Source organism: Cetorhinus maximus, chromosome 2 (genome assembly GCF_964194155.1).
Source record: "Cetorhinus maximus chromosome 2, sCetMax3.hap1.1, whole genome shotgun sequence".
NCBI classification, from domain to species: domain Eukaryota; kingdom Metazoa; phylum Chordata; class Chondrichthyes; order Lamniformes; family Cetorhinidae; genus Cetorhinus; species Cetorhinus maximus.
Window position 1 is genome coordinate 79,478,023 of NC_135880.1, and position 20,495 is coordinate 79,498,517.

Consider the following 20,495-nt stretch of genomic DNA (forward strand, 5'->3'; position numbering starts at 1 on the left):
TTACGTGCAGAGAGGGAATGGTGTCGTGTTGCTTAGTGAAATGAATACTCCTCGTCATAGTTTTCCAGGCCTGGGTTATGTAAAGTCCCAGGGCTTCTTTAAATCCCACCAGTTCATTTCCTGTTTGGAACAGGTGCAGAATCAGCATAGAGCTACTGTCAGGGAAGGATGGGTGGGAGGAGTGGGAAGAAAGTCTGCCGGATCTAGGTGGTGACTTTCTTTGTGTTGCCCAGAAGAGCACTCCTGCCCCTCATGATACAATTGGAGGGCCTCTTTGTCCTTCCCATTAGCAGCTGACCTTCAATCTGAGAGGAAAACCACAGTAGGTCCAAGTTAAAATAAAATTGGGTCCCAGTGACATAATAGGGCTTTGATCGGCATAAAGTCATGGGCCATGATTTTCCAGTCGTCAGACTGGCGCAGTGGGAGTGGGTGGGGATGGTCGTGGAGCCAACAGCCGCCCATGATTGGCTATGCACTGCAATTTCACGTGGGCGAGCCAAACAAGGCCCACCCTGCATGGATCGGGAGCGGTAGCACTACCTGTGTGGGCAGGGGGAGGAGGGAGAGTCAGGTCTAGCGCACAGTTCACGCATACGCGCGAAAGAGCGCTTCAATCTCCCTGAGGCACGGAGCTTTGTCACATGAAATGGGACATGTTTTTATTTTTCAGAAAAGCTTTCTATTTAATTAATCCCACTCGTGGATGAAGTTTCCTAAAAAACGTGAAGGCCGCTCGGCCTTCTCGCCTGCTCGCCAACCATTAGGTTGGACGGGCAGCGTAAATTCAACTCAATTACCTTGTTAATGGCCTTAATAGGGCTTTCAATTATCAGTGGACGCACAGTCGACTCTGGTGGCGCCCGCAGAACAAAATACCGTGCGAGTTCGCAATGACATTAGGATGCACGCCCGACGTCATCGCGCGTTATTTTACATTCCGGCATGTCAGGCACATGCCTGCACACCGAATGTAAAATTCTACCCATGGCGTCTCAGCCACCTGCAAAAGCCTGCAGGTTAAAATCAGCGATGGCAGGAATGCTTACAGTACCCAAGTGGATAATTAGCCTGCTACTAGTTAATACCCACCCACTCAGTATCCCCAAGGCAGGGAGGGTTAAAACTCAATCCCAGAATATTAGTTCAGTTGTTTTTGGGAAGTACAGCCCTAAACTGATTTCTTATATGTAATCTAATATGAGGTTTGCACAATAGTTGCATTGTTACCTGAGTCCCTTGATCAGTGTTATCTGAGCCCCTCTATCACATTATCACCTTGTGATGTTTACAGGTATAACCATCTCTATTGAAGGAAGAGAAACACTGAACCCATGCTGTTTCCTTTCTTTTATTTTCGGAGGTAGAACATGAGAGAAAATGGGGAAGAAAATGTGAGAGACAGAGAAAGATAAAGTGAGACTGAAACAATGAATCAATGAGCAGATGAAGGGTAAGAACACCTCATAACAATACCGATAGTAATTCCTGCAGAACCACTTTGCTTATTCTCAACCATCCTCTTCAGATGACATGGCTGAGAATGTTAATTAACCATTAGCGATTCACACGATAGGAACATTTAGTAATTCAGAGAACAGTAACATTGTTAGTAATTTGCAAGATAGCAATATTGCTTTTCACAGGAGAGTAACATTAATAATTCACAGGAAGAGCACACTGTTAGAAATTTACAAGAGAGTAAGTTAGTAATTCGCAGCATTGTTAATAATTCACAAAAATTGGTGTCAATAAGCTGCAACTTGGGTTTAAAAAACATAAAGTGTATTTGCACACTCAACATTTATCCAACAAATGTTGGCTCTTTAAAAAAACTTAGTGTGCCCAAAACTCATAAAGCAAGATGTGCTGAGTAATGAGAAATTATATCTTGGCTAATAATCCATTAGCACATGGGATCTGCTTGATTGTTAATGTTTGTCAGTAACTTCACATCAGAAATATTTTCATGTAAAAAGTTGAATGTCTATTCATAAAGTAACAAGAACTGTAATGAATAATGAATGATATAATAATGAAACATTACATCTTAGCAAATGGTCATATTTTAAAGCAGTTTAATACATTACACTTATCGAAATGGGATTTTATTTTAGGCTCTTTGAGATCTTTTCCCCCTTTCCTTTTCACTGTATGCACACCATTTCCTTTCAGGGACTTACTCTCTAACCTCCCCCAGTGTGTCACTGTGCAGCCAGTGGCTGTCAGCTGCAGGAAAGTACTCCGGACATTTCACCTATTAACTTCTTCCAGCAACTTGTGGGAGAGATCATTTAGTTTATGGTCATCCAGCCCCTTAAGATGGAATGGCTCAGAATGTCAAATGACCATGTAGGAAAATCATGGCCATGAAACTGCATCCACAAAACTTTCACTCCAGTGCAGTGTAAGAATCCTCACTGACTTTTCTTTGAATAAAAAGGATTGGGATACTCATAAATCTGTCCTATGTTTCTATACCCACTCTTGATTTGCATATTGCAGTATTATCAGGCAGTAAGAAAGAAACAAAAAGCATGGCAAACAACAAAACCACATAAAACACACCAAATCAAAAGACAGTGAGATGTAGCACAACATCCAGAAAGCAGCAGATAACATAAGCAGGCATGGGACGGGCACGCTGTTGTTACAAACTAATGAACCAAGCAATGGAGAACTGAATGCCAGAAACAAATACTCTGCATTGGTCAAGTTACACTAAAGTTCACATAGGGTCTGGTTCTTTTATCACTTATGCTGTAATGCATAACCCATTGTATGCGTTATTATACAGGTATTATATATATCACAAACTGACAACTAGTTTGATCATTAGGTGAATGCCTAACTCTAAAACATGCTGAGACCCATAATACATAGATGTTCATTTGATGCTGTTACCGCTTTCAGGCAAAACTGCATCGAAATGAATTTTAGATTATTTTAAACATTGTTCCCCAAAAGCTCTGAAATGGTGCTCATCAATTATAATCCAAACACTACTGTATTACAGAATTTTAGCCAATTAGTTTATTGAAAAAAATTATCTCTATAGCGATGTGATTATGTCCTCCTTATGTTAACTTTAGAACTTGACCACCGAATCTTTGAATGTATATATTATCAAATATTTTCTTGTATTTCAAAGACAGTCATTATAACAGAGCTGCAGCTAGGAGTCATTGAACCTAGATAAACACAGAATAGTTCTACCTTTTCTCCCAAATGACCTTCGCAGTGAAGCTGTAATCAATTAACAAAAAGTCACGAATAATCCTACAGTGCCAATACACTACACAGTATGTAGTGCAACAATATGTAGTGCAACATTAATATTATACTTTACTGGCTGATCAACATCTCACAGACAATGTGACACAAATTAGATTACAATTTTAAAAGAAGAATTAATTTGCAGAATCAGGTTAGTTTCTTAAGTTTCTGAATTAGGAAACCTTTAACAAAACAGAGTTACAACATTTTAAAGCTGCAGTACCTCTTATCAAGCCTTTACTTACCAATATATTAAAAAAACTAATTTGTAGCATCTATTTACCAAGTAATGATAACAATTTATTTTGACATTTAATTAATGTACACAAAACACTACAGGCTATTCTTCAAACATCTCATACACAGTCATAAAAATATTCATCTAGCAAAATACTCAAAATGAGCTTGCACATCAACAGAACAATATCTAGTAGAAATAAGACAAAAGTTTATATTTAGTGTTTACTTCATTGTAACAATTTTGGAAACTATATAAAGTCATTGCAAACAATTTCCACCCTCCATTATTTAAGGTATAAACACATGTTGCAATATATTTCCACATTTTCCACACACTTTCCAGTGTCTCAAGCAAGGGCTGATGCTTTGTGTGAGCTGACACAGAGAATGCTGTCTATTTGATCAATGAGAGTAACACAAGCAATCCTTCTCCTACCCTTGCCTATTGCCACAGTAAATACATTTTCCAGCAGAATCACCAGGCAATGGTCAGAAATGGGAACTCTGGATGATTCCTTTCTCTCCTTATCTTGGGATATGAGGCCAATTTTATCACCACTAATGTCACCCCATTTGAGATCAGCTAACTTAGCACAGGCTGAAAATCAAAACTGGAAACTTGCTGATTGGTATGGTACCACAGTGGGTAGAGCATTTAACAAATGAGCCATCTACGCAGATATAGAAACAGCATCTACCAAAGGTCACACATTATTCTAATACAATCAGTGTACTAAAAGCCTCAAAACAATTCAGACAAGTACCAGCCTTAAAAGTGATTGGATTAAATCATTGCATGGACACCTACAAAGGTTTCAGAAAGGGACATTGACCATAGTCTTTCTAGCACTACACCAGCATTCCTGCACCACAGTATAATCAACTGTGTGTCAATTTCCTTTTTTAGTCTATTGCTGGAATACTAGCAATTCTTTTTAAAAAAAAAGTGAGTACAGATTTGGTAGTGCGTTGGCTTAGATCGCATTCCTTGCATTTATGGGATTAGGTTTAAAGCCGGTTCAGACTGAAGCTCGGAACAAAGCTGTTATTTCTTCCAATAGCCAATCACAGAGACACCAGACACAAAGACCCATCCCAACATGTGGCTGATGAAAGCAAAATTCAGCAAATCAAAGACCCTAAGGTGTTTTTGACTCAAATAGAGCCCATTCCTGAAATGAATGATAGAAATAATCCAAATATTTGTTTTCTAAGGTTTGTTTTTTGCACTTGCTTCAAAAACATGATTTTAAGTGGTGCAACACTTTTTTTCCAGAGCTATCAAATTTGAATAGAATTGTTAAACAAATGATATTCAGCTGTACGTCCCAATATCACACTGCCACATCTTGTTCATCAGGCAATGAATTAAAAACATCTTTACTCAGCTTCCTGTGGCTTTACCTCTATTGTGTTTGTGTCATCCATATCTCATTTCATATCCCTGGCCAGGTGCCTTCTATCTTATACTCTGTTTCACACTTCTTTCCTCCTTTTGGATTATAAATCAGATAGCCTTGAACATTATTATACAAACTGTAATAAACACTTAATTTTTAAAATGGGCTCCTTTCCAAAGCTGATAGGAGCTCCTGTCATCAGGAATTCCTGTAAAAAAATTTCTCTGCACTCATGTCCAATAATAAGTGCCACCCCACCTCCACTCTTTCTAGTCCATATGTATGCTCAGGAAAATATTTTTGACAAATTAGTGTTAACTGTGCAAACATCTTTCATTTAGCATAGATTGTGCTCCGTTAGCTTTTTACAGGGTTCATTATTTAAACAACCCTGATAATAAACATAATAGCTTATTTTTGAGCAAACACTTGAACTAAACAGTAAGCCTCTTGCCCTGTGGGGTTGTGAAATACCTTGCCAATCTCACTCTGTACAATTCAACTGTGTAATCCCACTGTGCTTTATTGGCTGCTCTTGTGACACATGTTCTCTGCTCATCCAATGGCAGATTATTTCTTGTCCTCTACACTCCATTCCACCATCAACTTCCAGCTACTATGCCCCACCATCTGAAATTCTCCCAAAATTCTGTTTATCTTACTATCTCCTATTGGCCCTGCTTTCAAAGAATTCCTCAAAACCCTTGGCCTTGCAATTGTCTCAGCTCCCTCCCCAACCCTCTTTCTCTCATGCACAATATGCAGTTTTCTGTTCTTCATTGAAGAAGCACTATTGAAATGCAAGTTGTTATCATCACAAATAAATATTCACTACATTCTTTGAATAAATAATTACAGTTCTGCTGTTCAGGACTTGGATATGGAATTGCCACTGTAGACAAGAAGGTTAAAGAATGAAGTGTAACGCCCTGTTCCAGGGTATGAGTGATGTACATAATTATATTCATAAGACAAAATGATACATTATGGGGAGATGGTGGCATAGTGGTAATGTCACTGGACCAGTAATCTGGAGGCCCAGGCCAAAGCTTTGGGGACATGGGTTCAAATCCCACCACAGCAGCTGGTGGAATTTAAAATCAATTAATAAAATCTGGAATTGAAAACTAGTTTCATCAATCTAACATCTATTGAAACTATCAATTGTTGTAAAGACCCAGCTGGTTCACTAAAGTCCTTTAGGGAAGGAAATCTGCCATCCTTACCCAGTCTGGCCTACATGTGACTTGACCTACAGTAATGTGGTTGACTCTCAACTGCCCTCTGAAATGGCATAGCAATTAGGGATAAAAACAAAAAGCTAAAAGCTACTGCAGATGCTGGAAATCCAAAACAAAAACAGAATTACCTGGAAAAACTCAGCAGGTCTGGCAGCATTGGTGGAGAAGAAATCAGTTAACGTTTCGAGTCTTCATGACCCTTCGGCAGAACTGAGTATAGTTAGGAGAAAGGTGAAATATAAGCTGGTCTAAGGTGGGGGGGCGGGGGGGGAGAGAAGTTGAGGGTGGGATGATTGTGGAGATAAGCAAGCAGTGATAGGAGCAGATAATCAAAAGATGTCACAGACAAAAGGATCAAAGAGGTGTTGAAGGTGGTGATATTGTCTAAGAAAAGTGCTAATTAAGAATGGAAGACAGGATACTCAAGGCACAGCTCTAGTGGGGGTGGGGTGGAAAGACTAACAAAGTTTTAGTTTTAGATTTAAAAATAATGGAAATAGGTGGGAAAAGAGGAATCTATATAAATTATTGAAAAAAAAGGGAGGGGGGAGAAACGGGGTGGGGATGGGGGGAGGGGGAGTTTAAGATCTAAACTTGTTGAATTCAATATTCAGCCCGGAAGGCTGTAAAGTGCCTAGTCGGAAGATGAGGTGCTGTTCCTCCAGTTTGCGTTGAGCTTCACTGGAACAATGCAGCAAGCCAAGGACAGACATGTGGGCAAGAGAACAGGGTGGAGTGTTAAAATGGCAAGCGACAGGGAGGTTTGGGTCTTTCTTGCGGACAGACCGCAGGTGTTCTGCAAAGCGGTCGCACAGTTTGCGTTTGGTCTCTCCAATGTAAAGGAGACCGCATTGGGAGCAACGAATGCAGTAGACTAAGTTAGGGCAAATGCAAGTGAAATGCTGCTTCACTTGAAAGGAGTGTTTGGGCCCTTGGACGGTGAGGAGAGATGAAGTGAAGGGGCAGGTGTTACATCTTTTGCGTGGGCATGGGGAGGTGCCATAGGTGGGGGTTGAGGAGTAGGGGGTGATGGAGGAGTGGACCAGGGTGTCCCGGAGGGAACGATCCCTACGGAATGCCGTCAGGGGGGGTGAAGGGAAGATGTGTTTGGTGGTGGCATCATGCCGGAGTTGGCGGAAATGGCGGAGGATGATCCTTTGAATGCGGAGGCTGGTGGGGTGATAAGTGAGGACAAGGGGGACCCTATCATGTTTCTGGGAAGGAGGAGAAGGCGTGAGGGCGGATGCGCGGGATATGGGCCGCACACGGTTGAGGGCCCTGTCAACGACCGTGGGTGGAAAACCTCGGTTAAGGAAGAAGGAGGACATGTCAGAGGAACTGTTTTTGAAGGTAGCGTCATCAGAACAGATGCGACGGAGGCGAAGGAACTGAGAGAATGGGATGGAGTCCTTACAGGAAGCGGGGTGTGAGGAGCTGTAGTCGAGGTAGCTGTGGGAGTCGGTAGGCTTGTAATGGATATTGGTGGACAGTCTATCATCAGAAATTGAGACAGAGAGGTCAAGGAAGGGAAGAGAAGTGTCAGAGATGGACCATGTGAAAATGATGGAGGGGTGGAGATTGGAAGCAAAATTAATAAATTTTTCCAGGTCCCGACGAGAGCATGAAGCAGCACCGAAGTAATCATCGATGTACCGGAGAAAGAGTTGTGGGAGGGGGCCGGAGTAGGACTGGAACAAGGAATGTTCCACATACCCCATCAAGAGACAGGCATAGCTGGGGCCCATGCGGGTACCCATAGCCACACCTTTTATTTGGAGGAAGTGAGAGGAGTTAAAGGAGAAATTGTTCAGTGTGAGAACAAGTTCAGCCAGACGGAGGAGAGTAGTGGTGGATGGGGATTGTTCGGGCCTCTGTTCAAGGAAGAAGCTAAGGGCCCTCAGACTATCCTGGTGGGGGATGGAGGTGTAGAGGGACTGGACATCCATGGTGAATAGGAAGCGGTTGGGGCCAGGGAACTGGAAATTGTTGATGTGACGTAAGGTGTCAGAGGAATCACGGATGTAGGTGGGAAGGGACTGGACAAGGGGAGAGAGAAGGGAGTCAAGATAACGAGAAATGAGTTCCGTGGGGCAGGAACAGGCTGACACGATCGGTCTGCCAGGACAGTTCTGTCCACTGGTCCCTGGTCCACTCCTCCATCACCCCCTACTCCTCAACCCCCACCTATGGCACCTCCCCATGCCCACGCAAAAGATGCAACACCTGCCCCTTCACTTCCTCTCTCCTCACCGTCCAAGGGCCCAAACACTCCTTTCAAGTGAAGCAGCATTTCACTTGCATTTCCCCTAACTTAGTCTACTGCATTCGTTGCTCCCAATGCGGTCTCCTCTACATTGGAGAGACCAAACGCAAACTGGGCGACCGCTTTGCGGAACACCTGCGGTCTGTCCGCAAGAAAGACCCAAACCTCCCTGTCTCTTGCCATTTTAACACTCCACCCTGTTCTCTTACCCACATGTCTGTCCTTGGCTTGCTGCATTGTTCCAGTGAAGCTCAACGCAAACTGGAGGAACAGCACCTCATCTTCCGACTAGGCACTTTACAGCCTTCCGGGCTGAATATTGAATTCAACAAGTTTAGATCTTAAACTCCCCCTCCCCCCATCCCCACCCCGTTTCTCCCCCCTCCCTTTTTTTTCAATAATTTATATAGATTCTTCTTTTCCCACCTATTTCCATTATTTTTAAATCTAAAACTAAAACTTTGTTAGTCTTTCCACCCCACCCCCACCAGAGCTGTACCTTGAGTATCCTGTCTTCCATTCTTAATTAGCACTTTTCTTAGACAATATCACCACCTTCAACACCTCTTTGATCCTTTTGTCTGTGACATCTTTTGATTATCTGCTCCTATCACTGCTTGCTTATCTCCACAATCATCCCACCCTCAACTTCTCTCCCCCCCCCGCCCCCCCACCTTAGACCAGCTTATATTTCACCTTTCTCCTAACTATACTCAGTTCTGCCGAAGGGTCATGAAGACTCGAAACGTTAACTGATTTCTTCTCCACCAATGCTGCCAGACCTGCTGAGTTTTTCCAGGTAATTCTGTTTTTGTTTAGCAATTAGGGATGGCTGGCCTTGCTAGTGACACCCACATCCCATGGAAGAATAGCTAAATTGAATTAGATAAATGTTGACAGAACTTGCTGGAAATGCACAGCAGATCAGTTAGCAACTGGAGTGTAAAAACTTAGGTTAATGTTTTGATGAGGTGGATGTACCTGGATTGTTAACTTGTCTTTTTACAGACACTGACTGACTTGCTGTGTATTTCGAGCACTTGGAAGTTTTTCTTATCTTCTTTTCATTAACTGCTACTTATTACTTGGAAGCTCTACTTATACCACTGGCTTAGGATATGAGATGCTTAGTTAGCATGGGCCTGTGCTTAGAATGGCATATACAGTGCTGTGTTCCATGATATTTATAGATAGATCTACATTATACACTTTGCAGTGCAATATTCTGTGGAAAAAAGTTAACATGAATGTTGCCATTTTAGGCTTCCAAAAACCTGTGTTTACTTTCACATACAACTTTATCTTCGTTGAAGCATTTCAATAAAATTATGTACCCAGTACCATATATTTTGTACATATTCAATATACCACAACATTGCTGTAAATAGACACGGATTACACAGGGATTCAGTGATGGCTGAAATAATTGCATACCAGATGCTTTTCCATTCTTTCTTTGGAAGGATGCAATGTTATATAATTCAAAGTGGGTTTTGAGAGTTTTTAAATTCTCAATTATAGCTGTGGTGGATATGGATTATCCTATAATAATCTAACATGACGAAATGCAAACACCTTAAAATTGGTTGCAATGGCTTCTGGCTAGGGTGGCTATAAAAACAGTCAGTGTTCATCTTCCTAATTGCTACCTGATCTCTGCTGGAAAGTGCACATGTGTGGACATTTTATGAGGTTTGAATTGCACTTGGCCGTGATACCCCACCATAACTACATGAGCTGTGAACATTCACCGTTCAGGTTTATGTATACATAATTGCCACTTGGCAAATGCATTTAAAGCTGATGAAGAAAAATAACCATGTTTGATTTGTTCTGCTACACAGAAACCCACAAATCTAGTAAACCAGAAATCCTTTCCAGTCTGTATAAGCAATCATACTAATACTAATTTGGTGCTGAGTTGGTGGATGTGCAAATTGATAAAGATCACACTTGCGCAGTACAGTTCTTCGGAAGTTGGGGCCAAGCTGCCTGCTTGGACAGGGTAGAGGGGATTTTATCCCGCATCTAACTTTGCTATACCTTTCTTAGTGTTTCATGCTGACATTGGATGGAAAAAATGATTAGAATAAAATGCATCAAAAAAATCAAAGAGACCAGCAACACGTTGTTGTTGTGCATTGTTTTTGAGCATTTTCCAGTTCCACATGGGGAAACGTAGAGTTTATTCTTAGAAACATTATGTTTTTCTTCATATTCCAGAAACATCCATCCTCCCTTGAGCAGATTAGGGTAATTTGGCTAATAGGTTTATTCCACCTCTGATTTTCATAATGATATACCACTATAAAAGGTGCCAGATGACGTAAAGTGATGAATACTAAATCTCCATGTCTCCATTTAGGACTGAGTGGAGCACCTTTCTGATAAAAAATATAATTCATTTGTGATTTTCCCATTGTAGTTGTGGTCATTCCAATAAAAGGCCAATAATATTAATATAGCACTGGTGCCTCAAAAACTCAACCCACTCCATGTCAAAACTAAACATGGTAACCCTGGAAGCAAGAGGCATTGCCGATGCCTTTGGCAATGTCGGTGTTTTGCCTTCTGTGAGGAGGAAAGAAATGAAGCTCACAAGAGATCATGCTTCCAGTCTATGCTTCCAGGAACCTCTATGTTCTGTTGTTTATAATACAGAGCTAGTTCTGAAGGTTGGAACATGAATGAGGAGTAAAGATCATAGTTATTCTGACAGGTGGGATGGACATTAGTAAATTACAGAATACATAACTTTTTCTTTATATAATGAAAAACCCTCAGGTAAGGATGACAATATAATTTTTATGAGTTTTGCCTGGATTAGGTGTTAACTAGATTTTCATTTGAAACCCATACCACCCAATGTTTATTAAATCTATTTGCTATTAATACTAAAAGTCTTAACCTTTTCAGGTACATATGAAAGTTTATCAAACTTTAAACCAAACCATAAAGTTGAGCTGTACAAAAAGAATCATTATTACATGCCTTCCAAACTGCATTTTGTTTAGTCCCAAATCTGGGTTTATGCTGGTTAATGGGTTAATCTCCGTTCTACATATAAATCAATTGATTCTCAAGGGCAATTAGGGATGGACAATGAATGTGGTGGTGCCAGCAAAACTCACATCCCATGAATGAATAAAATAAATTGAGCTGTTTTAACCACAAGGGAAAAATATTGTTATTTTTGCAGAAGACAAAAAGGTTCCATTAAAATTAAAAGGAGTCCTCTCATTTTATATTATAAGAGTGTATAATATAATAATATAATGTATATTGTGGTCTAATGGATGATTAAATGAGTGATGCATTCCCTCACTGTCTTATTTATTTGGATTATTGCCCTACAGAACTCATGCCTACTTCAACTCACTTTGAAGGGATGATATCATTTCTTCAGGATGGTTTCAGGTAGGATCAGTTCTTGCAGCAAACTGCCCTGAAAATTCAACTATCAAGTGTCTATGTGCGTTTGTCCTTTCAAGACTGGAGCACATTTTTTCCTCAGATTCATTTGATCTTAGTTTTAAGGTTAAGGTTTAAAAACAAAATAATAGGGCAACAGCTAAGGCTGAATTTTAGCTCCACTATCGGGATCCTGTAACAGGGCTGAAGTCCAGGTCGGGAACCTAGAGGCGGCCATGGCGGGACCCTGGAGGAGATTTTCGAGGGTTGCTCCAGAAGCCCTGCCCAATTTAGAAAGGAGGGCAGTCTCCACGGCCAGAAGGGACAGTGGGTGGGTCTGAGGCTCTGGGGATGTGAAAATCAGACCAGGAGAGTTGGCCACTACTGCTGTAACTAGGGGACTGCAGGACAGTCATCCTCAAGGTGGAGGTGCCCTCTAGAGTCTTGTAAATTACAGCAAATAAATTCCAGTCACAGCTGTCAGACCATCATAATAGGAAGGGGAGCTGTCCACAAGAGGGCCTGCGGCAGTGGCTGCAGCCCTCACTGTCCAGTAGATCCATCCTGGTCTGCTTTGCAGGGTGTGCTTCTGGCTCCCCCACCCCAGCTTGCTTCAGGGAGGCCACCGCCATTCAATCTATGTGCTCTAACCACAGGCCAAGAAGATATAATAATTTTCATAACATTATTGGAACTTATTGTAGAGGACTAGTGGGGTCTGTGTCTATGTCTGTGTGTATGTGTGAGGGACTTAATTGAATTAAAGGCAGCTGGTCTGAAGGCTTTGATGTGTCAGAAGATAAGCTAGGTTTGAAATGTGGGGCAAGTTTTAGAATGTAAGGTGTAAATGGAACATTTGCATTTTTAAATAAACCAGACCAGCCTGAATTCAAAAGGGGGGGGGGGGGTTGAAATGTTTTAACTAGTCAGGAGAAGTTAAGAAACAGTGTGTTTATTTTTCCCAAACATTACAGGAAAAATTGGTACTTTGATGGATTTTTATTATTAGAGAGGTAAAGTCCAAAGACATAGTGAAACAATAGGAATTTGCATTCAAAGGAGAAAAAATGTTTAAAGGAGAGAAGGCTGTGTGCAAGGGAAGGCATTCTAAGATCTAACAAGTGTGAAAAGCCTCAAGCTGCTGACTGCAAGGAATTGAAGCTGAGAAAAACTCACTTTGAATTCGACTGTTCAGGATATTGTGTGTTACTTTACCTGGGTCTTTTAAAAACCTATGTAACTCACTGTTACCTTAATGGATGTAACTGGGATTTAGATTAATTGGGAGACTTAGAAGTTATCATGGCAGTAACTTGTAGATATATGTAAATGCTTAAAATCATTTCTTCTGTTAATAAAGGTTTACTTTAGTTTTGTAAGAAACCTATAAGACTTGGTGGACTTGTTTTTACTGAATTCAAAGCCCGCATCTCAAAATTATTACAAATTGCAAATAGTTGTGGCAGCTGCTCCAAGTTTCCCTCTGGGATTTGGACAGCCTGCCATAACACCACAACAGTGGGGATACGTCCACCGTCTAGAAAATCAAGATGGCGTTTGAGGAGTGCCCTCAGCTGGCACTTTAATTGGCCTAATTAGCCACCTGCTATTTGGCACATGGGTAGCTGTCACCGCCTCCCACCCTGCCCAACTCCAAGAAGCCCCCTCCCTGAAAATAGGCTGGAGGCTGGAACATGCTGGCTGATTAGCACAAGGCAGCTGGAAGCAAGATATTGCCGGCACACGGGTCTTCTAACTCACCTTCACCTCGGGATGAAAATTCTGCCCATAGTCTATCACTGGCATGACAGCACTGTATAGCTGACTGTGTACTCCATCCTCCTTATTGGTATGGGAGTGGAGACAGGATTCATCAAACAAAACGCTGGATGTTATGATGAAAGGATGTAGTTTTTTTTTTCTAGATGGATAAACTAGGGTCGCTCCTGGTCTGATTTTCAAACATATTTTAATTTCAGTTATATTTCAATGCTACTAGAGGCAAGGTTTGTGAGGAAATTTGTTGCACTTAACTGAGGTATAGCTGGCCTAAGTCAGTCAGGAATAAATTTTAAATTAATTACTGCATGACTTGTCTTCATTCTCTGGATGTGTGCATTGCTGACAAGACTACCATTTATTGCCCATCTTTAGTTTCCCTGAAAAGTTGGTGGTGGGCCTTCTCCTTTGCAGTTTTAAACTATGGAGTGGTTTATTAGACCCACTTCAGGGGACAGTTAAGTGTCAACCACATTGGTCTGAACTGGAATTACATTTCAATCAGAGCAAGTAAGGAGGGCAGATTTCTTTTTCTAAAGCACAATAGCTGGGTTTTAATTAACATCTGACAGCTTTATGCTCACTTTTACTGACACCAGCTTTTTATTTTCATATTTTTAAACTGAATTCAAAATTCTCAAACCTCCATGGTGGGATTTTAAGTCATATTCTCTGGATTATTAGATCAGGTTTCTGGATTACTAGTCTAGTAACATAACTATTACTAGTTAGGGTGCCATAGACCAGTATCTACAGAAATAAATGCAAGGTTGGTAACTCCAAGTGCTATGTTGCTCTCTGCCCAAACACGACAGAACTCTATGCATACATAGAAATGCAGAGCTTCGTGTCCAGCCCTCCAACTGCCTGCTAAATATTAGTGACAGAAGACAGCCGACAAGACAATCACCATCTGCTAACATTGCTAAATGTTGCTAAATGAACTGCAGTGGGTGTCAAGACAAATGATCTAAGACCACCTCAGGGACAAAGCAAATCAAGTGGGATATATTGATCCCTCTACAAAATTCTCGATATGCACTCACACCATGCAAAGCTTTGTGCCAGCACATTAATTTGTCAAAATCTATCCCATGGACTAACAAAGTGTAATATTATGTCTCATAATCACATTAATATTTTAGTAAACTTTAAAATTAAGCTGAACATTTAGGAAAACCTCTGACAGAACAGTTTTTTAAAAAACATTTGTTGATCTATTAACACATCAGATATCTGCTAAAACTAAAAGCACCAAAATGGCCTACCAAGCAGTATTGTTTTGTTTAGGTGGTGATTATACTGTGTGCGCTACTGCTCCAAATCTGATAGCTGCAGAGTGCTATTTGTATCTAACAATACCAGAGTTATGCTACAGGCTGAGAAACAGGATCTGTGGCCCAGACAGGCAGTATTTGCAGACTTTTAGCAGAGCTCTGCTCCCAGATGGTATTTTTTTTATATCTTGTGACCACGGTGGAACTGTCTGTTTTCTCAAAGCATGTAAAATCTGCCTGTGATTAAGTTTGCAAAGTTCCTAGGAGGTTCCAACCGACTCTAGTGTTCTGTTTAAACCTGAGGCTTGACACCTCCCACCTCCCTGGAGATATGTTCTTCCATGGTCTCATTCAAGGAACATTGGCCAATGCTTGTTCCAGTATTCCAGTCAAGCCTGTTCCACCAATCAATTAGATCATGGTTCATCATATCTTAACTCCATTTACCTGCATGAGTCCCATATCCCTTAATACCTTTGTCCAGCAAAAATCTGTCAATCTCAGTTTTGAAATTATTAGTTGACCAAGCTTCAACAGCTTTTTGAGGGCAGAGAGTTTCAGATTTCCACAGCCTTTTCTGAGAATAACTACTTCCTGACATCACCCCAAATGGTCGAGTTCTAATTTTAAAATTATGGCCCCTTGTTCTGGGCTCCTTCACCAAAGGAATCATTTATCTTGATTTACTCAATCATCTTAAACATCTCAGATCACTCCTCAATATTCACTATCCAAGAGAATATAAGCCTAGTCTGTACAACCTGTTCTCATAATTTAACTGTTTCAGACCTTATATTATTCTGGTGAATCTGTGCTGCACCCCATCCAAGGCTGGTACATCCTTCCTGAAATTTAGATTTAGATTGGGGCCCCACCTGCAATTTTTGTAAATTAAAATACTGCAGTTCCTGGAAATCTGAAGCAAAAACAGAAAATGCTGGAAATGCTCAACAGGGTAGGCAAAATAGCGTTTCAGGTCGATGACCTCTGGTCACATATATTTACATCCCCGCCCAGCAAACCTCCCAAGAAACACGCCAGAAGAGACCTTATCAATGCACAGACTAGGCAAAACGGTGTTTTTTTCAAATGGTGGAAGCTGTGTTGCTGATGGTAGCGGCGGGATGTGACACCTACCCGTCCTAGTGAGCCTGTCGAGCCTCTCGACACTGGCCGAGGAGAGGCGGCGGATCCTGGGGCTGCTGATAGGTGTGGCCGGGTTGGAGAACTCCGAGTCTTGCTCTGCAATCGCATCCTCCCGGGACAGCAGCAACTCTTTGGCGCATTTGTGACAGACGCTGTGCTGACAGGGCAGGATCAGGGGGTGAGTGAAAAGCTCCTTACAGCATGGGCAGATCAGCTCGCGTTCGATGTTTTTAATGGGAACCTGCAAAAAGAGAAAGACGTTCATTCACACCCAAAGCTGCAACCAAACAACAAAACTCCAGACACTGGCATACTAACCACCTCTGAAAACTCCGAGAGTGCAGACAGGTGTTTTACACTAGTCAACACCCACATCAATATGTAGAAAAGACTCATTTAAAAAATGGTCCACATAAACAATAACAGGACATTCTGTGAAATTATCCCGCCTATGCTGAACATCACGACAAGAAAAGGTTGCAAAATATACCCATTATCACATTGTGAAGGAATACAAACAGTAACAATGCTGATATATATCACTGGTCGGTGACAAACTATAGTCACACTTTTAGGACGAGTTTGTTCAATAAAGAAATAAATAGAGCATATCTGTGTCTATGTATGTCTGTGTCTATGTGTGTGTCTCAGTTCTGCAAACACCTCACCTGACACTACTTCAGGAAGTTATTACTTACACCTTTGTGCGTTTTAACCGACATGGTCCAGATTTTGGCTCTGGTTCACGCCGGTTATTAGATGTGGAAATATGGGCTAGCGAGAAAGTCCGGCAACAGTCAGTCTGTAGACGGTCGCCGAGGTGTGATTTAAATAGGAGCGAGTCCGGATCCGAGCAGCAACCAAACTTGGCAGCAAGGAAAACTGAACTGAAGGAGAGGTCGTCATGGAAACCGTTGGAAACTGCTTCTTAAGGTTGTAGGTTTTAATGTAAATCCCTTCTTTTCGATCCGCCCGATCTGACTGAGCACCGGTTACAGAGCCAGGTCTGACGGTGGAATCAGCTGCTCAGAGCTGGGAGGGGATGAAGACGCCTTGAATGAGATGGAGTGGAGAGGCCGCAGGGATTGTCCGTGTAGGTGAACCTGGTCCAAGCACATGGCCACAGTCCCACACTCGGATTCAATCCAACTGGAGCCGATATAATATTGATTTAATGGGTACTCTCGCATAACGCCGCCAGTGACACCTGGTGACCAGCGGGTCAGCCAAGAGAGGAGCAGCCCAGGCAGACGGTGTTGGAGGGGAGGTACAGGGAACCCACTGCCTGTCACAAGGGGCTGTACGCCAGAGCCTCCCCTGCCGGCTGAAGGAGTCAGAATGGGATAAGGATGGATTCAGATTCCAGAATGTGTAAGGGCTCAGTTAACAGCAGGAACCAGTGCTCAGGATTGGAATTGGAGAGAAGGCAGACTGGACTCGCCTGCCTGCCCTACAGACACACAGAAGGAGCACTCACCTCACCTTTGGAGATCCTGTCAACAATGAATCCAAACTCACTTATATCATCCGAATCGGACATGATCCTGCTGAAAGGCACTTTCCTGAATAAAAGTCAGTGGGAGGTTGCGTGTGAAGGTCTTTTCCCCGCCTTGTCCCGAAAATGACTTTCCAGGTGCCGGCCAGTCTGGGAGCCGGGGACAGGCTGCAGAGCTACGACCACATCAGATCAGCCAGTGGAACTGCACTGGAACCCTCCGCCCGGCCTAAACTCCACCGTCTCAGTCACTTTCCTGAATGCCAAACCCCGCCCACAGCGTCCAGCCTGGGGCGTGGAGTGGAGATATTACCGAGCCAGAACCAACCGGCGTGAATGCTGCCAACATCCGCCGCTCACCCACTCGCAAACCCTTCTGCAAACAGATGGGAGCATTAGACTAATGGGTTTAGCACAACCCCTGTCTCCCAGGGTCACCAGTCTCTGCTGAAACCCACCCAGCTCCTGTTTCAGAGCTGACAGCAATGTCCTGCTCTCTCCTTGTTTTAACAGAAAGTCATTAAAATACATTTCTGGGACCATTCTAATCCCATGGACTAAGGTCAGGGCCCCACCTTACGGTTTACACTCGGTGGATTTACATAATATTAAACCAGGACATTTTTAAATGGAATCGAGCTTGGCTTTTCACCTGAAATCTACCCGTAGCTTTAAATAATAGATACAGTGCGCGCAGTTTCTCTGTGTTAACGCTTCAGTTAGGTGGGCTGGCCAAGGTCAGGGAGATTAAATAAGGATAAAATCTAAGACATTGAAATGTGGCGATTCTATCTACATTGAAGGTTAGCTTCAATTCAAACGCATAGAGGGGCGGGGCCAGGAAAAGGGCTTTAGTTTAGCAATTCGCGGATTGTCCCGTCTTACTAAGATTAGACCTTGCTGCAATGTCGACCAGTGCTCAGTTCAGTTGCAGTTGACTTAGCTGCCTGCTTGTGGCTGCCTCTGCATGTCAGCGCCACACCCTCAACCTGTCAGAGTCCGGCCCCAGCACATGGGGACTGAGGTTGGCAAAATCCCAAAGCGCGCACACATACACACACACAAAGGAAGAGGACCCACTAACTCGTCCATTTTGCCCCCGTCATCGTGTCCAGCTGTTTCTCAATATGACACTGGATTCATTCTCAGACTCTGTATAATCATTTGCCATAACTGGAGGAAGAGCAATAGGCGCGTTAAATTTTAAAGGGATCATTCGACCTTAGTGCAATCCACAACGGCAGTGCCAAAAACAATTCTGACATTATTATAATCGGATGCCGATTGGCTCCAATTCAACAGGTGCAAACGCGGATCCAGCCTCCAAAAATAAACAAGCAACCACACTGGGAAATACTGAGCTCTTCCCGGAGCCTGCTACACGGGTGGTGACAAAGCAGAGACGATTACTATTATCATGACGTGTAAATACGCCGCGGAAATATTTAAGCAAATCCAGACTCGCCATTTATTTTTGTCCCAGTCAAGGCTGGCGAAGCTGCATGGACTACGTTCATGGTTGTGTCTAAAATTAATGCATCCTTCACATTTCAAGATATTGTCAGTTAATAACCACTCTTGCAGCCTCGCTTCTGTAAGTATTCCAGATGGAATTCATTAATAAACAAAAAGAGAACACGAGCTAACAAAATACAATAAGACATTTAATCCTGTGCTCTAAAACTTTTTTTTTGTAAAAATATACTTTATTCATAAAAAATCTTCAATCACATTCAAAACCATTTCAAAAACAACATTACAAGGGTACAATCCAGGTTAAACTTTTACAAAATGTATCACCAGGTGCATCAGTACAAACAATATTACAATCATTTACAGCCTTTCCTGTGCTCTAAAACTTTTTTTTTTTTTTTTTTGTAAAAATATACTTTATTCATAAAAATCTTCAATCACATTCAAAACCATTTCAAAAACAACATTACAAGGGTACAATCCAGGTTAAACTTTTACAAAATGTATCACCAGGTGCATCAGTACAAACAATATTACAGTCATTTACAGCCTTTCATTTTGATCTGTACAGCCCGAGGGGCTCTAAACAGTTCCCAGTCTCTCGGTGCGCTGTGGTAGAAAGGTCTTAGACAGCGACCCTTCCCCATTGCGCCTTTGCGGCAGCTGCCCCAAGCTTTAGTGCGTCCCTCAGCACGTAGTCCTGGACTTTGGATTGTGCCAGTCCGCAACAATCGGTCGGGGACAAATCTTTGTGCTGGAAGACCAACAAGTTTCGGGCAGACCAAAGCGCGTCTTTCACCGAGTTGATGATCCTCCAGCTGCAGTTGATGTTTGTCTCGGTGTGTGTCCCTGGGAACAGCCCGTAGAGCACAGAGTCCTGTGTCACAGAACTGCTCGGGATGAACCTCGACAGCAACCACTGCATCTCTCTCCAGACTTTCTTTGCAAAGGCACAATCCACAAGGAGGTGAACAACGGTCTCTTCCCCACCACAGCCACCTCGAGGGCATCGTGCAGAGGGGGTGAGACTCCTGGCGTGCAGGAAGGATCTGACGGGGAGGGCCTTTCTCACCACCAGCCAAGCTACGTCTTGGTGCTTGTTGGAAAGTTCTGGCGATGAGGCATTCTGCCAAATGACTTTGACAGTCTGCTCGGGGAACCATCCCACAGGGTCCACCCTCTCCTTATCCCTCAGGGCCTCTAGGACGTTACGTGCTGACCACTGCCTGATGGACTTGTGGTCAAAGGTGTTTTTCTGCATAAATTTTTCCACCAGGGACAGGTGGTACGGCACGGTCCAACTACTTGGAGCGTTCCGCGGCAGCGTGGCCAGACCCATCCTTCGCAACACCGGGGACAGGTAGAACCTCAGCACGTAGTGACACTTGGTGTTTGCGTACTGAGGGTCTACGCACCGCTTGATGCAGCCGCACACAAAGGTGGCCATCAGTATGAGGGCGATGTTGGGCACGTTTTTTCCCCCTTTATCTAGAG

The 20,495-nt window shown here is 42.7% G+C and overlaps 1 protein-coding gene across 3 annotated transcripts in view; it reads right to left on the minus strand.

Annotated features, from left to right (window-relative positions):
• Positions 1 to 17,778, minus strand: part of trim36 (tripartite motif containing 36) — a 165,534-nt gene extending 147,756 nt beyond the window's left edge. For 2 of the 3 annotated variants that reach the window (XM_078566387.1, XM_078566379.1), the window contains exons 1-2: positions 17,511 to 17,778; positions 16,025 to 16,274 (exon numbers count right to left, since the gene is read on the minus strand). In XM_078566387.1, coding sequence (XP_078422513.1) covers positions 16,025 to 16,274; positions 17,511 to 17,573 — 313 coding nt within the window. In that variant the 5' untranslated portion in view covers positions 17,574 to 17,778. Of the gene's footprint in view, positions 1 to 3,216; positions 3,247 to 16,024; positions 16,275 to 17,510 lie in introns of all 3 variants that reach the window. The other variant, XM_078566372.1, reaches the window with a different exon arrangement.
• Positions 17,779 to 20,495: the final 2,717 nt, after the last annotated feature.